We start from the raw sequence: 19885 nt of genomic DNA on the forward strand, positions 1-19885 counted from the left end.
GCTGACATTTATCGCCACACCTCGAAGGCCTACTTCTGCTGGTGTGAGAATCATTACCTCCCTACTTTGCATTTGTATATGTCCAGTCTCCTTTCCTTCCAGCAGGGGTTCCTGGATCAGGGTCTTGCCCTTGCTACCCTTAAGGGACAGGCATTGGCACTTTCATTCCTCTGTAGTTGTCCACTGACTTCTAAATCGGACCTTCAGAAACGATAAGGGGGAGCAGTGTAAACAACCTCCTGCAAAAAAAAAAAATCCAGACTTCTACATGGGACAACCCGGTTCTGGACATCTTCCAATCAGCCCCATTTGAACCTCTTCAGGAGATCACTCTGCGCCTTCTCTCCAGGAAGTTGGTATTTCTGGTAGCAGTAACCTCCATCCGTAGAGTTTCAGAACTGCCAACTCTACCTTGCCATCCTCCATTTTTGTCACTTCACCCTGATAAGGCGGTGCTCAAGCAGTTCCCTCCTCCTTGCCCAAGGTGGTCTCTCTTCATTTCACCTTAATGAAGATCTTGTCTCTTCACAACCTGGATGTGTCTACGCCTTGCAAGTCTACCTCTCGCAAACTGCTTCCTTATCGTCCCGGAAGGGTCTGGAAGCTTCGAAGACTACTTTTGCCCGCTGAATTAGATTGGCCATTCGTGAGGCCTACCGGATCAACCGCTTACAGCACACTCCACTAGGTGGGTCGGAGCTTCCTGGGCTGTGTGCCATCAGACTTCTACTCTTCAGGCGTTCAAGGCAGCAACCTGGTCCGTTTTACACACCATTGCCTCTGCAGATGCTTCACATACTCAACAGATGCCTGCAAGACCTTCTGACCCTGTCCTTCCTTTCTGTTCCCGCCCCTGGTAACTACTTAAGGACATCCCATGATCCTTGTCCACCAATGATAGGAATGAGAAAAGTGGATTATTTTTTTTTGTACTCACCGCAAAATCCTTTTCCTGTCCAGTTCAGTAGGAGACACAGATCCCACCCTAGTTTTTTTTATGCAAGATGTCGTTGTCGTCAGGGGATTTTTTTTTTCTCTCTGGTTCTAATTTACATTCCTTACCTTGTGCTTTCTGCTCCCCCTACTGCTTACGAACAGACTGGATAGTGCAGTGTCTATAGGAGGGGCTAACACTTTAATTCTTAGCGTCAAGCATCCTAGTGGCCATCTCATATACCCATGGTATGTGCATGCTGCTGCTCTATTCACTCTATGGGAATGACGGAAACAGCCGAGTACAGCATTGCAGTCATTGTCATAGACATTGGATGGAGCTGCGGGCACATGCTCGAACGCTACTTCATTCAAGCTCTTCTTCACTGCAAGGGGTGTAGTGAGGAGGATCTGGGGGCTCAAAACACCTTTTCTCATGATCAGTGAGGACCCCCATAGATCGGAAAACAAATCGCCTGACCTGTGGCTAAGGTTATCGTTTATGATTCTACCCCTTTAAATAGAACCAGTGCGTTTTTTTTAATCCGCAGCAGGTCAATTGTATTTGCATAATCGCTGCTTTTTTGTTGCAGGTTTTCCCCATTAAATTCAATGGGGAGGTAAAACCCACAACAAATAGATGTTGTGATTTTTGGGGCAGAAAAGATGCAAAAATCGCAACTCTTCACACAAAAAAAAATATATATATATACGTACCCAGAATTCTGTGCTTCTTCATCCAGACCAGCCTCCTGGGATGACTACATTTCATCCCACGTGACCGCAGCAACTAAATCACAAGCGGTGTGCTTTTACGCAGCGTATCCGCCCTGAACATACCCTTAAAATAAGTATAGATGCCAAACAAAGTCTTCAAAATCTACCACACTGGAAAGGGTGATGATAAAGCCATTGCTAAGAGTCTGGGAGTGCAACAAACCAGTGAGAGCCATTACCCATAAATGGAGAAAACTTGGAGCAGTGGTGAACCTTCCAAGGAGTGGCCAGCCAACAAAAACTTCCCCAAGAGCCTATCAATGACTCATTCAGGAGGTCCCAAATGACCATCTAAAAGAACTGCAGGCCCCACTTGCCTTAGGTAGGGTCAATAAATACAATTCCAGTATAAGAAAGACACTGGGCAAAAATGGCAGCCATGGGAGAGTTGCAAGGAGAAGACCACTGCTGACCAAAAGAACACAGAGGCTCGTTTTGCATTTGCCGAAAAACATTTTTGGGATAATATGCTGTGGACTGACAAAACTCAAAAGTGGAACTTTTTGGAAAACATAGGTCTCGTTACATCTGGCACAAAGATCACACCGCATTCCACAATAAGCACATCATACCAACAGTCAAATATGGTGGTGGTAGAGTGATGGCGTGAGGATCCTTTGTCTCTGCAGGACCTGGATGTTTTGTCATAATTGATGGCACCAGGAATTCTGCTATCAGAAGGGGAATGTCCCACCGTCAATTCGTGGCATAAACTCGAGCGCATTTGGGTTATGCAGCAAGACAATGATTCAAAGCACAAAAGCAAGTCCACCAATGAATGGCTTAAAAGAAACAAAAATTAAAGGTTTTGGAGTGGCTGAGTCAAAATCCTTAATTGAATCCCCTTGAGACGCTGTAACAAGACCTTAAACTGTCAGTTTGTGCTTGAAACCCCTCAAATCTAGCCGAATTTAAACAATTCTGCAAAGAATAGCCAAAAATTTGCAAACATTTTCTTGCAGTTGTTACAGCCAAGAGTGGCACAAACCGTTAAGTTAAGGGGAGCAATTACTTTCTCACAAAGGGGGTCTACAGTCCTGGCCAGAAGTTTTGAGACGGACACAAATTTTGGTTTTCACAAAGTTTGCCGCTTCAGTTTTTATAGTGGCAATTTGCATTAACTCTGGATTGTTATGAAAAGTGATCAGATGAATTGCAATTTATTGCAAAGTCATTCCTTGCCATGAAAAATAACAATCACAAAAACACAATTCCCACTGCATTTCAGCCCTGCCACAAAATGACCTGCTAACATCATTTCAGCGATCTTCTCGCGAGCAGGCAGCTGATATCACTGTGTCATGCTGATTGTATTATAAGAGCAGACTGCTTGCTTTAAAATGGGGATGGTGCTTAAATTCATTGTCTTCTTCTGTTAACCATGGTTACCTCCACGGAAACACATGCAGTCATTATTGCTTTGGATCAAAAAAGTTTTACAGATCAGGACATTGCTGCTTGTAAGATTGCCCCTGAATTAACCATTTATCGGCTCATCAAGAACTTCAAGGAGAGAAGTTCACTTGCTGTGGAGGCTTCAGGGCACCCAAGAAAGTCCAGCAAGTGCCAGGACCAACTCCTAAAGAGGACTCCGCTACGAGATAGCCACGCACTGGTGTAAAACTCGCTCAGGAATGGCAGCAAATGCTTTTGGAGGCTGGCCTGGTGTCAAGAAAGGCAGCAAAAAAGCCACTGCTCTCCAAGAAAAACATCAAGGATATACTGACATTCTGCAGGAAGTACAGGGATTGGACTGTAGAGGCCTGGGGTAAAGTTATTTTCTCTGATGAAGCCCCCTTCAGACTGTTTGGGACATCTGTAAAAATGATTGTCTAGAGAAGAAGAGGAGCGCTACCAAGAGTCCTGTGTCATGAGCCCATTCATGTGTGGGGTCGTTTTTCATCCAAGGGAGTGGGCTCACTCAAAATTTTGCCTAAAAACACCTCCATGAATAAAGAAAATCTTCCAAGAGCAACTTCTCCCAACAATCCAGGAGCAATTTGGTGGTGATGACGCATCACGTCATAAGGCAAAAGTGATAACTAAGTGGCTCGGTAAATAAAACATTGGAATTGTGTGTCCATGGACCAGAAACTTCCCAGATCTCAACAATGTAAATATTGTGTCTTTGCAGAAACAATGTACCGTATTTTTCGGACTATAAGACGCAGTTTTTAGCAAGAATAAATCTTGTTAAAAAGTCCCTGCGTCTTATAGTCCACAGTCAAGCGACCCGGCGTCGCCAGGCCCCATGACCGCTTCATTACTTAACCCCTTCCCGACCCATGACGTGCCAGCACATCATGGAGCTGGAGGGGGGTGATGTATGGAGCGGGCTCACGCGCTGAGCCCGCTCCATACACTGCAGGTGTCAGCTTCTGACATGTTGCTCTAACGGCCAGGAACAGCAATTTCACTGTTCCTGGCAGTTTAAAGGGCTTGTACCATAAAACACATGCATCCCCTATCCACAGGATAGGGGATACATGTGTGAACGATAAGGAGAACGGGGAACGAAAGTTACCAAGAGCGCTGCATGAGAAGCTGTGACTTCCGCGTTGTGTCCGGCAGCTTCATAGAGATCAATGGGATTCTTCTGCGCATGCGAGAGCGGCTCTCCATTGATCTCTATGGAGCTGCGGAACAGGTAAGCCGGACACAGAATCCAGGCTTCTCATGTAGCGCTCTGGGTGACTTTCGGTCCCCTGTTCTCCTTATCGCTGGGGGCCCCAGTGGTCGGACCCCCAGCGATCTCACATGTAGCCTGTGGGTAGGGGATAAATGTGTTTTATGGCAAACCCCTTTAACGAATTAAATGCTGTGGTCAATAGCGACCGTGGCATTTATACGGGTTTTTCTATGAAGGATATTTATGACATATCCACAGGATTTGTCATAAATGTCAGATAGATGCAGGTCCTGCACGTATCTCTAGAACGGGGCCCCCTAAACCCTGTTCTAGCTTTCTGTGCTCTCCCGGCCACTTGATTGCATGTGAAGTTACTAAAACAGCGTAACTCGCGGAGCTACACTGTTTTCGTAACTCCCATAGAACTGAACAGTAGTTACAGAAGCAGCGTAGCTTGCATGCTACGCTGCTTCCGTAACTAACATTCTCTACTATGGTAGTTAGGGAAACAGCGTACTCCACATGTAACCAAGTAGCCGCTGGTTCAAGTACCCTATGGGGAACTAATAAAATGGGTAAAAAATAAATACTAAAAAAGTTGAAAAAAACACCAAAAAACCTTTTCCCATTTTTCCCCAAGCACAATATAAAAAATAAAATAATTTGGTATCACTGCGTCCGTAAAAGTCCGATCTATTACACTATACCATTATTTAACTCGCACGGTGAGTTTAAAAATGTAAAACATCAAAATAGTTTTTTGGTCACCTTAGTGCTTGAAATATGAAAAAGAAAAAAAAAAAAAAAAGTGATCAAAAAAAAATAATTGTATGTACCAAAAAATGGTGCCAATAAAACTACAGCTCGTCCCGCAAAAAATAAGCCCTCACACCGCTCAATCGATGAAAAAAAACATTACAAAAAATGTTGGCTCTCAGAATGTGGTGAAACCGAATAAATTATTTTTTAACAAATAATTTTTTTTCCTATTTTCTGTCGTCTAAAACCTGGGTGCGTCTTATGGTCAGGTGCGTCTCATAGTCCGAAAAATACGGTATTTGTCAAAAAAGTTTAAAAACTTATGAAATGCTTAGAATTGTACTTCAGAATACCATAGAATCATCTGACTAATGATCTAAAACCACTGAAGCTGCAAACATTGTGAAAACCAAAATTTGTGTCAGTCTTAACTTTTGGCAAGAACTGTAGATTTGGAATAAATCTTATTTCCCAAATAAATGGAATTATCATTTAAAAACGGCATTTTGTGTTTACTCGTGTTGTCTATCTTATATTAAAATTAGTTGGATGATCTGAAACATTTAAAATGTGACAAATTAGCAGAAATAGCATTAGAATTCGGGTGAGAGGCAAATACTTTATTACATCACTGTATTTACTGTGCGTACGCACTTTCCGTTAAAAGGCCTACATACTAAGTGAGCCTCCATTGTAACTTCAGCTCTCCAAAACTACAAGTAGATGTTAAATACAACTGAAACAGGAATAGTCATTGACATACCATATTGCCGTGGATTGTCCATCCACAGTGGACTCTGCTCTGGGTAATCTGCTGGAACACTGAGCTGCAGAGGTGGCACACTTGGGAGGTTTCTATCATCTGGATGAAAAAAAAAAAAATACAATTATAAAATGTAAACCACAAGAACATTCAGATGGCAGTATGAAATATTGCAGGCAGAAACTATGAATGGAAAAGTGTGTGTGTGCGCGTGTATTTAGCTCCGTGATACAGCTGTCTCTAGACAGCTGACATCACGGAGCTCTGCCCAGAGACCTATCAATGAGGTCTCTGGGCATGTGATCATTGTGACAACTGTCACAATCACTATACTGTCCCCCATCGTCGCAGCGCCCCCACCCCCCTCTGCTCCTGACATCACTGTCCATATATGGATAATAATGTCTGGAGCAGAGCTGAAGTCCCGTGCGCTAGAAAAAGCTCTGCTCCACTACTCTGGCTCTGGGGAATCCCCTGACATCACGGTCCATATACGGCTAGTGATGTGAGGGGCAACCCCAGAGCCAAAGTCCTGGGCAGAGCGCTACTAGCACTCTGCCTGGGACACTGCTCTGCTTCTGACAATACTGTCCATATATGGACAGTGATGTCAGGGGCTTCCCCATAGACAGAGTCCCGTAGAGGAGCCGCTTCTGGCTCTCTGCCTGGGACGCCTTTTTTCCTCCTGACATCACGGTCCATATATGGACCGTGAAGTCAGGAGGAGAGAAGCGTCCCAGGCAGAGCGCAAGAAGCGGCTCTTCTAAGAGACTCCGTCTCTGGGGAAGCAACTGACGGTCAGGGGCTTCCCCAGACACTGAGTCCTGGAGCAGAGCGGCTTCTATCGCTCTACCTGGGACTCCTCCTCTGCTCCTGGCATCACTGTCCATATATAGACAGTGATGTTGTGACGACGGCAGCGTCAGCACCCAGCGAACGAATGGGTCCCCCCAAGGGTAGTGGGCCTCGACCCTTGCCCGTGTTCGCAGGCTGCTGACGCCGGCCCTGCATAGATACATATATAGATATTACATAGATAGAGAGATTACATAGACAGATACACACAGATAGATAGGAGATAGATCTAAATTGAGATTTATTTATTTTTTGTTTTATACGAAGAATATTATTATTTCTATCTACTTATAACTTTCATATCATATATATTGATGTATTGTACAGTTTTAGGTTGGGGCAACACCGCAACATTGGCCGAGACACTGATCGCATACACAAAGATCGCTATAGAACCAGCTTTGGAAAATTTGCTGTCCAAAAGCCAGTTTGTGAACCCTTCATTGTAAGCTCCGCGTTGCGCCCAGCGTGTATGAAATGCACACATATGACATTTGGCATCGTTGAAGTTGGCAGAAGTTGCCAAGTATGTATTCAGGTTTACCAGTAGCATGCACCAGATGTAAAAAATAAATAAAAAAAGGTCACCTAAATTCACATATTTGGGAAAAAAAATACCAGTTTTAATTTTTTCCATCAAAGTCAACGAACTGTCTGGAAAAAAAATAGAGGGTTAAATCTCTTATATGTCACTAAACGAATACCTTGAGGGGTCTAATTTCCAGAGTTATTTTGGAGGTGTTGACAGTGTTTTGGCTCTTCACAACATCTGTAATGGTCGTATGGTGCCCGCAAACCAGCTATGGAAAATTTGCTCTCCAAAAGCCAGTTTGTGCACCATTCAGTGTAAAACATACGCACATATTCGATATCGTTAAACACGGCAGAAGTTGCCAAATATGTATTTAGGTGTGGTGTTTACCCAGTGGCATGCACCAGATGTATAAAAAAAATATTAAAAAAAATTACATATGCACGTTTTTCCTTTTAGATATTTTATAAAAAGTAAAATATACCGATTATTTTTTTTATACAATGTGGAAGCCCAATATGTTCTGAGAAAAACAAGCCCAAATACATGTAGATTGGAGGAGTAATAGAAAAACAATTTGCTTTTAAATTGGCACATGGCTAAAACTTGAAAATGGGCCTGGTCAGGAAGGGGGGGGGGGGTAAAGCCTCTGGTCAGGAAGTGGTTAAATTACGTATTATTACAATCGGCCTCGGCGATACAAAATGGACCTTGTCTACGATTGTAACATGATTTCATGTGTACACATTTCGGTAGTCACTTCTTGTGCTCCACACGAGACAGATGTATGAGGATTATCATGTACAGTGGGCAGAACATCTAAAGCTTTTTCAGCATTACTCGCATGTTTGGGTCTTCCGGATCTTGGTGCGTCTTTAATTGAAACGATGAAAAGTTATTTTAACAGTTGACAATGAAATTGTATCACGGATAGGATAAGTGGCATTGAATAAAGCCGCTACTTCTCGATCGGATCTTATTTTTTCTTTGCCATACCCGCTCATCATCAATAAAATGATCCTTTCCGTTTCGGTCAAATGCCTTTTGTAATAGGACAATAGAAATGTACCAAACACGAAAATTACTCTCCGAATTAGCGCGCTCTGAAATTCACAAGTGACTACCGAAATGTGTACGCATTAAATCATGTTACAATCGTAGACAAGGTCCATTTTGTATCGCCGAGGCCGATTGTAATAATACGTAATTTAAAGTCACCTTGATGTAACATTCCCAAGCTCACACACACAACGCTCCCACACACATTTAGGATTTTGGGTAATGCTAACACCGGTGGTAGCCGATAATGAAGAAGAGAACTATAAAGTTAAATATCTCAGCGAAAAAAAAAAATGCCAATCAATTGTGCTATTGTTTTTGTATTAAAAAGAGCTTCCAAGTTAGCCCCCTCTCGACCCCCCCGTGTCATTTTAGATTTTGGTGCACCCGCCCCCAAGGGGGTGGGGGTGTTTTTTTTTGGCAGTTAACTGGTTAACTGTGCTCCTCCTACAGTATATACACCCTTCCTTTAGGCACTGAGCTAGTCAGTCTATAAGAAGCAGTAGGAGACGCAGAACATCAGAATTCTATAAAAAAATAAAATAATGTCCATCGAACAACCTTATGAATTTCATAACCAAAAAAGGGTGGGAGCTGTATTCTCCAATGGACTGGACTCAAAAATTAAAATTTTCTCATTCGTCTCATTGGGCGACACAGACCATCGGACATCCCAAAGCAGTCCACAGTGGTGGAAACCAAAAAGAAAGGACATAAGCATCTACTCCACAGATGCCTGCACACCTTGCGACTAAGGGAAGCGCCTGAACACGCCAAGGCATGCATCCTGTAAAATGTGTTCAATGTGTGCAAAGACGACCAAGTAGCCACCTTGCAGAGCTTAAAAGATGAAGCCTGTTGGTGCACAGCCCAGGATCTACCAACCGCTCTAGTGGAATGGGACATAATCTGGAAAGGGAGATTCCTTTGCATTGATCCGGTAGACCTCTCGAATAGTCAACTGCAGCCTTAGAGGCTGCCAAGCCCTTCCTCTGACCCTCCGAGACCATGAACAAGCAGTCAGTGACCAAAAGGTGGAAGTGACCAAAAGGTAAACCAACAAGGCACAGACAACATCCAAATTGTGAAAAGAGTGTACCTTAGGGTGCAACAGAGCCAGGCAGGATGGCAAAATTCTAAGGTGGAAGGAGTCTACCTTGGGCAAAAAAATAAGATGGTGCTCCGCACAGTGCCCTATCTTAATAGAGAGTCAAATAGAGGTTGAGAAGATAGGGACGTAAGCTAGTAGACGACTGATGTCACCCCGCCAAGGAACACCATCTTGTGTTGGCACAAAATCTCACAAAGAGGTTCAAAAGTAGCCGATTGCATTGCAGAGAGAACAATGTTAAGATCCCAAGATGGAGTCGGGTGCCGATAGGGGGGCATTGCGTGTGAAAAGCATTGCAAAAAAGTTTGTACATCAAATTTGGATGCCAGGGGTGTTTAAAAAAAAAAAAAAAAAAAAAAAAAAAGGAAGCGGATACGTGCCCCTTAAGAGAGTTGAGGGCAAGCCCAAGAGCCAACCCCTCCAGGTACTGGGATAAATGCAGGTCGAAGGCAGCTTTCGGGCCTTTAAAACAATTAAAGTCACCAACTGCTATAAGCTTCGAGCTTTCAGCAATTCGGCTTAAAACAGCCACGCCGTTAAACGTAGCGACTGCATACTCGGGTTGAAAAATGCCCCTGAGAGAGCAGATCTTTCCTTAGAGGTAAGTGTCAGCTAGTAGAGCCACCACGTCACCGTACCAGCAAAAGCTCAGCCAGTCCAGGGTGGCAAGGATGATTGGAACCCCCTCAACCCTGATCCTCCCGAGGAGATTAGAAAGAAAAGGCAGCAAGGGAAACATGTAAAATCAGGCTGAGGTGCCACCAGAGCGTCAACTGCATATGCCTCGGCATCCTGAGATCTGGAGACAAAGAGGGGAACCTGGCAATAGGGGTGAGACACCAGCAAGTCTACGTCTGGAGTGCCCCACCTGGAAATATTTGTTCGAACAGCTTAGGATTAAGGTCCCACTACCCCGGGTTGACCCGTTTAGGACTCAGATAAACCGCCGACACAATTGTTGACCCCGGGGTGTGGACTGCCAGGAGAGCAGGAATGTGAAACTCCAACCATTCCAGAATCTTGGATGCTTCCACCATCGTCGCTGAACTACGTGCCTCACCTCCCAAACCCCAAAGAGTCATCCGTGATGAGGACCTGCCAGCAGAGCGTAAGAAAAAGCAGCCCCGAAGGATTGCCTGGGGAAAGGGGAAGAGCCACAAGATAAGAGACCGGCGCATTCAAGAGAAAAACGATTTGACAGTCTATGAAATCCGGAGAGCAGTTCCACCTGAGGTTCGCCTTCTGGAGTGGACACCGGGCAAAGGTAATGGCCTTGATGGAAGACGTCACGGTGCACAGAATCTGAAAACAAGTGTAGAGAGAGAGGAGAGCCTGGACTCTATGCTGCAGTGTGGACAGTTTATCTGGAGGAAGGTATACCCAAGCCGAGTCGGTGTGGAACCCCATTCCTAAATTAATCTCTGACCGTTAATCCAGCCGCATGAAACCTAAAGAAGTGGTGTGGGATGATTATGCGATGCCTCGTTTGTCGACGCGCCAGTTATTGCCACTTGTTGCAACAGAGGGACAGAATCCTTGAACTGAGTGACCTTGGTTTATCACTCTGGCAGATCGCTACGTGCCTAGGCCAAGATGTCAGCACTGTTCAACGTTGTGTGTCCTGGACATTGAGAGAACAACAACGAACGGGAATCACAGTAAAAGCCACGCGGAGGCGAACCTCTGCTTGGACAGATTGTCTGATTGGAAGAATGGCGAGTAGTGATCCATTCTGTACTGCAAGTGAGATTGGACGTCACATCCGAAGTCTTGGGCGGCAACCAGTGTCGACACAAACCAACACAATGCGTTTGCACGACATTGGGCTACGAGCCAGACGTCCAGCTACAGGTATTCCATTGACCACATGTCACCACTCTCAAAGGCTATCATGGTGAACAGCAAGACGGCAATGGAGATCTATCCTCTTCAGCGATGAGTCCCGCTTTTGGCTTGGACGCAATGATAGCCGTAGATTGGTTTGGAGACCACGTGGGCAACGCCATAAAGAGGCCTTAACAAGCGAACGTCACACCGGTCCTACTCCTGGGGTTATGGTGTGGCATAATGTACGGTAGCTGGACCACTCTAGTTTTTACTTCAGGTACACTGACAGCTTGACATTACATCGATTTGGTCGTGGAGTGAGCAACTCCAGGCCCCATGTTGCTCGTGCTACTGTGAGCAGCCTGCATGGCCTAAACGTGCTACCATAGCATGCTGAACCTCCTCATCGAGCACATCTGGGACGTCACTGGTCGGCAATTGCAAAGTGAGCTGCTAGCAGCCAATCTTGAGGATTTGCGTGCCCAAGTACATTCAGCGTGGCATAACATTCCTCAGACAACCATTAATAACCTCATTGGTAGCATGCCAGCCAAGGCGTGTAAGTGAGTATTTCTCCACATCGCGTTCATACTCCATAAATCAAGATGTTTGGAAAATTTTATTTCCATTTTTTAAGCATTTGCATATCATTAACACTCCTATTGATCCTGTGATTTCTACAATCCCAAAACTTTTCCTTCTTGGTGTTGCAATTTTAATGTTGAGGAATGTACTTGGGTATAATGTTGAAGTATGAATTTTTCTCATTTTGTATTTTAGGTTTTATTTGTACATGTTAAAAAAGTGTGAAAATGGTCCTCGCTACTAGGAGGTGCAAAATGTCCAAAAACCCTTGGCAGACAATTTTAAGAGTTCTAAGAAAAGGTGCTCTAGAATTATTCATGGGAATTGCAACTATTTACTAAAACAAACATGGCAGGCGAGCTGACAAGTCCTATTTAACTCAGAGCAGGGAGAGAATGTGAGATAGTAAGAGAAGTCAATTTGGCTTATGGTATAAGTGGCATGACAAAGGCAATTTCTATATACACAAATACAGGTTCCAGGATGTCAATACTCACCTAATTTACAAATAAGATGGACAGTTCCATTATTACTGCAGTGAGAAGGATCTAGGTTGACCAAAAATTTGGAGTGTAATTTGGCAACCTCCCCCTGGAGAACATTGGGGATAGTTTGTCTTTCATCATCTTCAAACTTTCTTTTTCGGGGAATAACTGTTTGAGCTCTAAAAAAAAAAATACAACAACAACTCTGCATCAGATGTATTTTCTAGAATGGGTAACTGGATTAGCGACTATTTTAAGATCTTAATTATGCTTCTACATACGATCATAAACAGCAACAAGCAGCGTTTGGGCTTCACTTGACGTGGAATCTTAAGGATTATCAAAATATTTAAGGGAAACGCTTCACATATTTAAGGCCCTGTTCACACAGAGTTTTTTGACGAGTTTTTTGGGGCAGAAACCGCGCCAAAAAACTCCTCAAAAACCGCCCGAAAATGCCTCCCATTGATTTCAATGGGAGGCAGACAAGTTTTTTTTACCACGAGTAAAAAAAACTCGTCGTGGTAAAAAGAAGCGTCATAACCCATCTTGAGGCGGTTTCCGCCTCCAAAACCCCATTTCCATGAGTCAGAAAGAGGAAAAAAAAACCTTGACGAGTGTTTTGACGAGTTTTTGTCAAACCACTGTGCAAAAACCTACTGGAGCAGTTTTTGCAGGAGGAATTTTCCTCCTGCAAAAAACTCTGTGTGAACACAGCCTAAGGGTGGCGTGGTTTCTGAAACAAAAGCAGCTATGTTTTACTAATCTCATAAACCTCTATTAAAAAAAAAAAGTGGGATGGGGAATTTTTATCCGCTGTGTGTTTTCTGGTCTCTAGAGGTCGAAGTTCACACTTCGCTCGTGGTGTCATGGGGACGTTCAAAGGAAACATAAGCTAGTTGCTGCCTAAATAGTTGTTTAATACTATGCGGATTCTGTGGCATCAGGCAGAGCTGTACTAACTTACGTGATGGGCTGCCCATGAATAGCCGTCATAGCGGGTACAAATGTTCGGTACAGAGAGTGGTTAAATACAGGTGATCTAATATTTGCCAGAACTGCATCCAACAGTGGTTGACACAAATATTGCTGCTTAGAGGATGGAACAGTTGGAGGAGGAGGAGTTGTCTGGAGGTGAAATAAAAACAAAAAACAAAAACACAAGGTCAAATTTCTGCAGCAAATCGCCAATTACAACTTAATATTAAATTAGTACCAACTTGATAGGCTAGTTTTCGTTCTGTTAAATTATAAGTTTACTGCCTGAAATGAACGATTAAAATAAACTTTAATTGATAATCATTAAAATGGGCCCTTAACCCCTTCCCGCAATTTCACGTACAGTTACGTCATGGGAGATGGTGTTTTCCCGCAATTCCACGTAACTGTACGTGAAGGAGATGAAGCTGGCTCAGGAGCTGAGCCAGCGACATCACCGCCGGGTAACAGCTGTATGTTACAGCTGGCACCCTGAGGTATCGGCCAGGACCGGAGCTAGCCTCCGATCCGACCGATTAACCCCTCACATGCTGCGTTCAATAGAGATCGCAGCATGTGAGGAGTTTATAGCCACCGGCACCCCAGCAACGTGATCGCTGGGTTGCCGGTGGCTGCAAAGGCGATCGGAGGGCAAATACTTACCTCCTGGTCTGCCTGTAACGGAATCCTCCTATGCCCCGTCGGCGGCGGGGCCCAGGAGGCTTCCGGTACCATCGGCAAGATGACACCGGCTCAGAAGCTGAGCCGGCGTCATCAGCCGATCTATCGCCAGGAACCGGAGCTAGCTCCGATTCCTGGCTTTAACCCCTTCGATGCAGCGATCCATTGCGATCGCTGCATCCTAGAGGTTTGTAGCAAATCAGCAGCCTTGCCATGCGATGGCAAGGCTGGCGACTTACTATGGCAACAGGAGCCCTAACAATGGACTCCTGTCTGCCATTACGTAAGCGGATTAGGCCCCGCCCAGAGGCGGAGCCTGATCGGCTTGCTGTCAGTGAACAACTGACAGTTCTAATACATTGCACTACATAGGTAGTGCAATGTATTAGAACATCAAACAAACAGTTGAACTTTCAAGTCCCCTAGTGGGACTAAATAAAAGTGTAAAAAAAAAAAGTTAAAATAAAAGTTGTAAAACATACAAAAGTTTCAAGTAATAAAATAAAACACAATCGCCCTTTTTCCCTTATAAAGTCATTTATTATTGAAGAAAATAATAAAGCCATACATATTTGGTATCGCTGCGACCGTAACGACCTGAACTATAAAAATATTATGTTATTGATTCCGCACAGTGAACGCCATAAAAAAAACCTAAAAAATACTGACATAATTGCTATTTTTTGGTCACTTTGTCTTCCAAAAATTGAAATAAAAAGTGATCAAAAAGTCGCATGTATCCAAAACTGGTACCTATAAAAACTATAACTCTTCTCGCTAAAAACAAGCCCTGTTACAGCTCCGTCAACAAAAAAATTGAAAACCGTTATGGCTCTCACAACTTGGCGACAGAAAAAAATCCATTCTCTTTACAAAAGTTATTTTATTGTGCAAAAAGTTGTAAAACATACAAAAGTGCTATAAATGAGGTATCACCGGAATCGGACTGACCCGCCAAATAAAGCTAACATGTAATTTATAACGCATGGTGAACGCTGTATAAAAATAATTTATATAATATGCCAGAATTGCAGTTTTTTGGTCACCTGGCCTCCCAAAAAAAAAAGGATAACAAGTGATCAAAAAGTCGCATGTACCCCAAAATGGTACCAATAAAAACTACAGCTCGTCCCGCAAAAAAAAACAGCCCTCATACCACCACGTCTATGAAAAAATAAAATTAGTTATGGCTCCAATAACCCAGAAAATAAAAATATGCAGTTGTGCCGGCCCGAGGGGAACATTTCTTCTGTTTCAAGTGGCGAATTATCAAGGCCCCTAAAATTAGGGAACCAGGAAGGGGAGGGTCCAAACATATCTGCTGGAAGCGAGGGCGCCCGTATTATTCCAGGACAACACTTTCCCAGCAAAATTCCCCAAACTGCAAAGATCCCGAGTGTGGACCAAAAGGGGAATAAGTAAGGACCATTTATTAGTGCGACACCGGCCTGTGCAGAAAGGATTGTGTCACAGCGTAGCACACATCTATGGATTATTTTATTGTTTGGTTTTTTTTACCCCATTATACCACCTGACTATGCCCCTTATATACTCCGCCCGCCTTACATGTACCCCCACGTTATAAACTGAAACACCAGTAAGACTCCAAACAAAACTACTACAAGCAAAATCCACGCTCCAAAAGCCAAATGGCGCTACCTCCCTTTTGAACCCTACAGCGTCCCCAAACAGCAGTTTACTTCCACATATATGGCATCGCCATACCTGGGAGAACCCTTTTAACAATTTTTGGGGTGTTTGTCTCCAGTGGCACAAGCTGGGCGCCACATATTGGCATATCTATGGAAGAAATCCCATTTTCACTCTGCAACATCGAGTGCACACCAATTTCTGCCAATCACCTGTGGGGTGAATATGCTCACTACACCCCTAGGTGAATACCTTGAGGGGTGCAGTTTCCAAAATGGGGGTCACTTCTGGGGGGGATCCACTGTTTTGGTCCCACCCAGGGACTTTGCAAATGCGACATAGCGACCAGAAACCAATCCAGCAAAATCTGTACTCCAAAAGCCAAATGTCACTCCTTCCCTTCTGAGCCCTACTCTGTGCCCAAACAGCAGTTTATGACCACATATGTGGTATTGCCGTACACAGGAGAAGTTGCTTTACAAGTTTTGGGGTGCTTTTTTTCATTTATTTGTTGAGAAAATTAAACATTTTCAGCTAAAACTACGTCTTATTGAAGAAAAAGGATTTTTTTTATTTTCACTGCCCAATTCTAATAAAATCTATGAAACACCTGTGGGGTCAAAATGCTCACTACACCCCTAGATAATTTCCTCAAGGGGTATACTTTCCAAAATGGGGTCACTTTTGGGGGATTTCCACTGTTTTGGCGATGCAAGAGCCTTTCGGACCCGACATGGTGCCTAAAATATTTTCTAATAAAAAGGAGGCCCCCAAAATCCACTAGGTGCTCCTTTGTTTCTGAGGCCTGTGCTTCAGTCAATAAGTGCACTAGGGCCACATGTGGGGTATTTCTAAAAACTGCAGAACCTGGGCAATAGAAATTGAGTTGCATTTCTCTGGTAAAACTTTGTGTTACAAAAAAAATAGATAAAAAATTAATTTCTGCAAAAAAAAAAAAAAAACTTCACATCTACTTTGCCTTAATTCCTGTGAAATATCTAAAGGGTTAAGAAACGTTCTAAATGCTGTTTTGAATACTTTGAGGGGTGACGTTTTTAAAATGGGGTGACTTATCGAGGGTTTCCAATATAGAAGGCCCTAAAATCCACTTCACAACTGACTGGTCCCTGTAAAAATAGCCTTTTGAAATTTTCTTGAAAATATGAGAAATTGCTGCTAAAGTTCAAAGACTTGTGATGTCATAGAAAAATAAAAGGATGTTCAAAAAACAATGCCAATCTAAAGTAGACATATGGGTGATGTTAATTAGCAACAATTTTGTGTGGTATTACTATCTGTCTTACAAGCAGATACATATAAATTTAGAAAAATGCTAATTTTTGCAATTTTTCGATATTTTGGTGTTTTTCACAATTAAATACTTAATGTATCGAGCCAATTTTGCCAGTAACATAAAGTCCAATGTGTCACGAGAAAACAATCTCAGAATCGCTTGGATAGGTAAAAGCATTCCGAATTTCTTACCACATAAAGTGAAACGTCAGATTTGAAAAAATTGGCTGTGTCCTAAAGGCAAAAACAGGCTATGTCCTTAAAGAGGCTCTGTCACCAGATTTTGCAACCCCTATCTGCTATTGCAGCAGATAGGCGCTGCAATGTAGATTACAGTAACGTTTTTATTTTTAAAAAATGAGCATTTTTGGCCAAGTTATGACCATTTTTGTAGTTATGCAAATGAGGCTTGCAAAAGTCCAAGTGGGTGTGTATTATGTGCGTACATCGGGGCGTTTTTACTTCTTTTACTAGCTGGGCGTTCTGAAGAGAAGTATCATCCACTTCTCTTCAGAACGCCCAGCTTCTGCCAGATCACGCGGTGACGTCACTCACAGGTCCTGCATCGTGTCAGACGAGCGAGGACACATCGGCACCAGAGGCTACAGTTGATTCTGCAGCAGCATCAGCGTTTGCAGGTAAGTAGCTACATCGACTTACCTGCAAACGCTGATGCTGCTACAGAATCATCTGTAGCCTCTGGTGCCGATGTGTCCTCGCTCGTCTGACACGATGCAGGACCTGTGAGTGACGTCACAGCGTGATCTGGCAAAAGCTGGGCGTTCTGAAGAGAAGTGGATGATACTTCTCTTCAGAACGCCCAGCTAGTAAAAGTAGTAAAGACGCCCCGATGTACGCACATAATACACGCCCACTTGGACTTTTACTTTTAAACACACCCACTTGGACTTTTGCAAGCCTCATTTGCATAACTACAAAAATGGTCATAACTTGGCCAAAAATGCTCGTTTTTTAAAAAATAAAAACGTTACTGTAATCTACATTGCAGCGCCTATCTGCTGCAATAGCAGATAGGGGTTGCAAAATCTGGTGACAGAGCCTCTTTAAGGGGTTAAAGCCAAATATACCAGGCTCAATCATATGGTCAGCAGCAGAGACACGGCCTAAAAGCAATAGGTAGCATTAACCCCTAGACCAGTCTCTCCTATTGTATTATATTCACTGAACCACAATAATTGAATGATAGTTGCGCTGTACCACGCTACGCCATGCGCTACACCACGCTAGTCCGGCTCTTAAAGCCAAGTACATTGATATGGTCAGCAATCGAGACCAAGACCTCCGGTGATAAGTAGCATACACCTTGTTATAAAATTGCTGACCCACATTCACTCAATGTTTATTGTGCTATACCGCGCTAATCCTACGCGTTTCTGCACCTCCAGTATTTGTGGAGCATCATCAGGGATTGTTGGTATTACAAATTTTTGTTCCACATAATTGCCGGATCGCACAGTTGTGTGTTTAATAAAACCTCCCGGCCCGTGCACGACTGAGGTGTAATAGTCGCACACGAGCCGGCGAGGTGCCGGTCTTTTAAACGGCTTTAGCCCTCCTCCTGCAGTGACATGCCCACGGCCCACCGCCAATCCAGATATGACACGTCACTAATGACCTGTCAGGACTGCGGCGCGCCTCCCTGTATCGGCAGCCAATCAGGTGTAGTCTTATAACAGCGTCCCTCGTAACATTGGAGATCCGAGAAGCGGATATATAAATCAACATGGGGATATAACACTGAAACATAAGAGGCAATCCTAGCGTAGAACATCACTGTGCTCACGGCCCAACACTATATACAGTATTGTTTTTTCTTGACCAGAGTGCTATATGCACACCATTTGCAGTGTTGACAAAGTGTAATCGCGATGACTTACTGAATCCCAGACCAGGGTCATTGGGACTTTCGATTCAGCCAGCACGGAGGTGAGAGCAATCCTCCAACGCTACTGGGGAATTTTAGAAGCTGATCCTGACATAGGGAATTTGGTAGGACATTCTCCCCTGATCACTTTTAGGAGGGGGAGGAATGTTAAGGATCATGTAGTACATAGCCATATGGGTGGACAGGATTCCCCTACTACTTGGCTGAATAGTAACCTGAAGGGGAGCTACAGATGTAGATCCTGCAAGGCATGTGTTTCCATTCAGTGTAGCAATAGGTTCAAAAGTACCACTACAGGAAGAACATTTGAGAACAGAACCTATATTAATTGTCGAACAAAGGGCATTGTATACTTGATGACATGTGTATGCGAGAAACAGTATATTGGTAAAACCATCAGAGTTCAGAAGGAGGATCAGGGATCATATAGGGGATTGTAGAAGGAAGGAGGACACCCCGATATCTCGTCATGTATGGGAATTTCATAATGGGGACAGTTCTTGTCTCAGATTCCAAGGCATTGAACATATGAGACCTACAATGAGAGGTGGGGATATGAATAAAATTATCCTTCAAAAAGAGGCGCAGTGGATTTTTCGGCTGCGCACCACTACTCCCCTGGGCCTCAATGAACATATCTCGTATGGGCCGTGGGCATGTCACTGCAGGAGGAGGGCTAAAGCCGTTTAAAAGACCGGCACCTCGCCGGCTCGTGTGCGACTATTATACCTCAGTCGTGCACGGGCCGGGAGGTTTTATTAAGCACACAACTGTGCGATCCGGCAATTATGTGGAACAACAATTTGTAATACCAACAATCCCCGATGATGCTCCACAAATACTGGAGGTGCAGAAACGCGTAGGATTAGCGCGGTATAGCACAATAAACATTGAGTGAATGTGGGTCAGCAATTTTATAACAAGGTGTATGCTACTTATCACCGGAGGTCTTGGTCTCGATTGCTGACCATATCACTGTACTTGGCTTTAAGAGCCGGACTAGCGTGGTGTAGCGCATGGCGTAGCGTGGTACAGCGCAACTATCATTCAATTATTGTGGTT

General features: G+C 43.8%; 1 protein-coding gene across 5 annotated transcripts in view; it reads right to left on the reverse strand.

Moving 5' to 3' along the window:
• The window catches only part of MED15 (mediator complex subunit 15), a 53433-nt gene that overhangs the window by 3996 nt on the left and 29552 nt on the right, over positions 1 to 19885 (reverse strand). For all 5 annotated transcript variants that reach the window (XM_075831985.1, XM_075831959.1, XM_075831967.1 and 2 more), the window contains 3 exons: positions 13283 to 13443; positions 12328 to 12494; positions 5862 to 5960 (listed from right to left, as the gene is read on the reverse strand). In XM_075831985.1, coding sequence (XP_075688100.1) covers positions 5862 to 5960; positions 12328 to 12494; positions 13283 to 13443 — 427 coding nt within the window. The remainder of the gene's footprint in view (positions 1 to 5861; positions 5961 to 12327; positions 12495 to 13282; positions 13444 to 19885) is intronic.

Source organism: Rhinoderma darwinii, chromosome 1, assembly GCF_050947455.1.
Source record: "Rhinoderma darwinii isolate aRhiDar2 chromosome 1, aRhiDar2.hap1, whole genome shotgun sequence".
Classification (NCBI taxonomy): domain Eukaryota; kingdom Metazoa; phylum Chordata; class Amphibia; order Anura; family Rhinodermatidae; genus Rhinoderma; species Rhinoderma darwinii.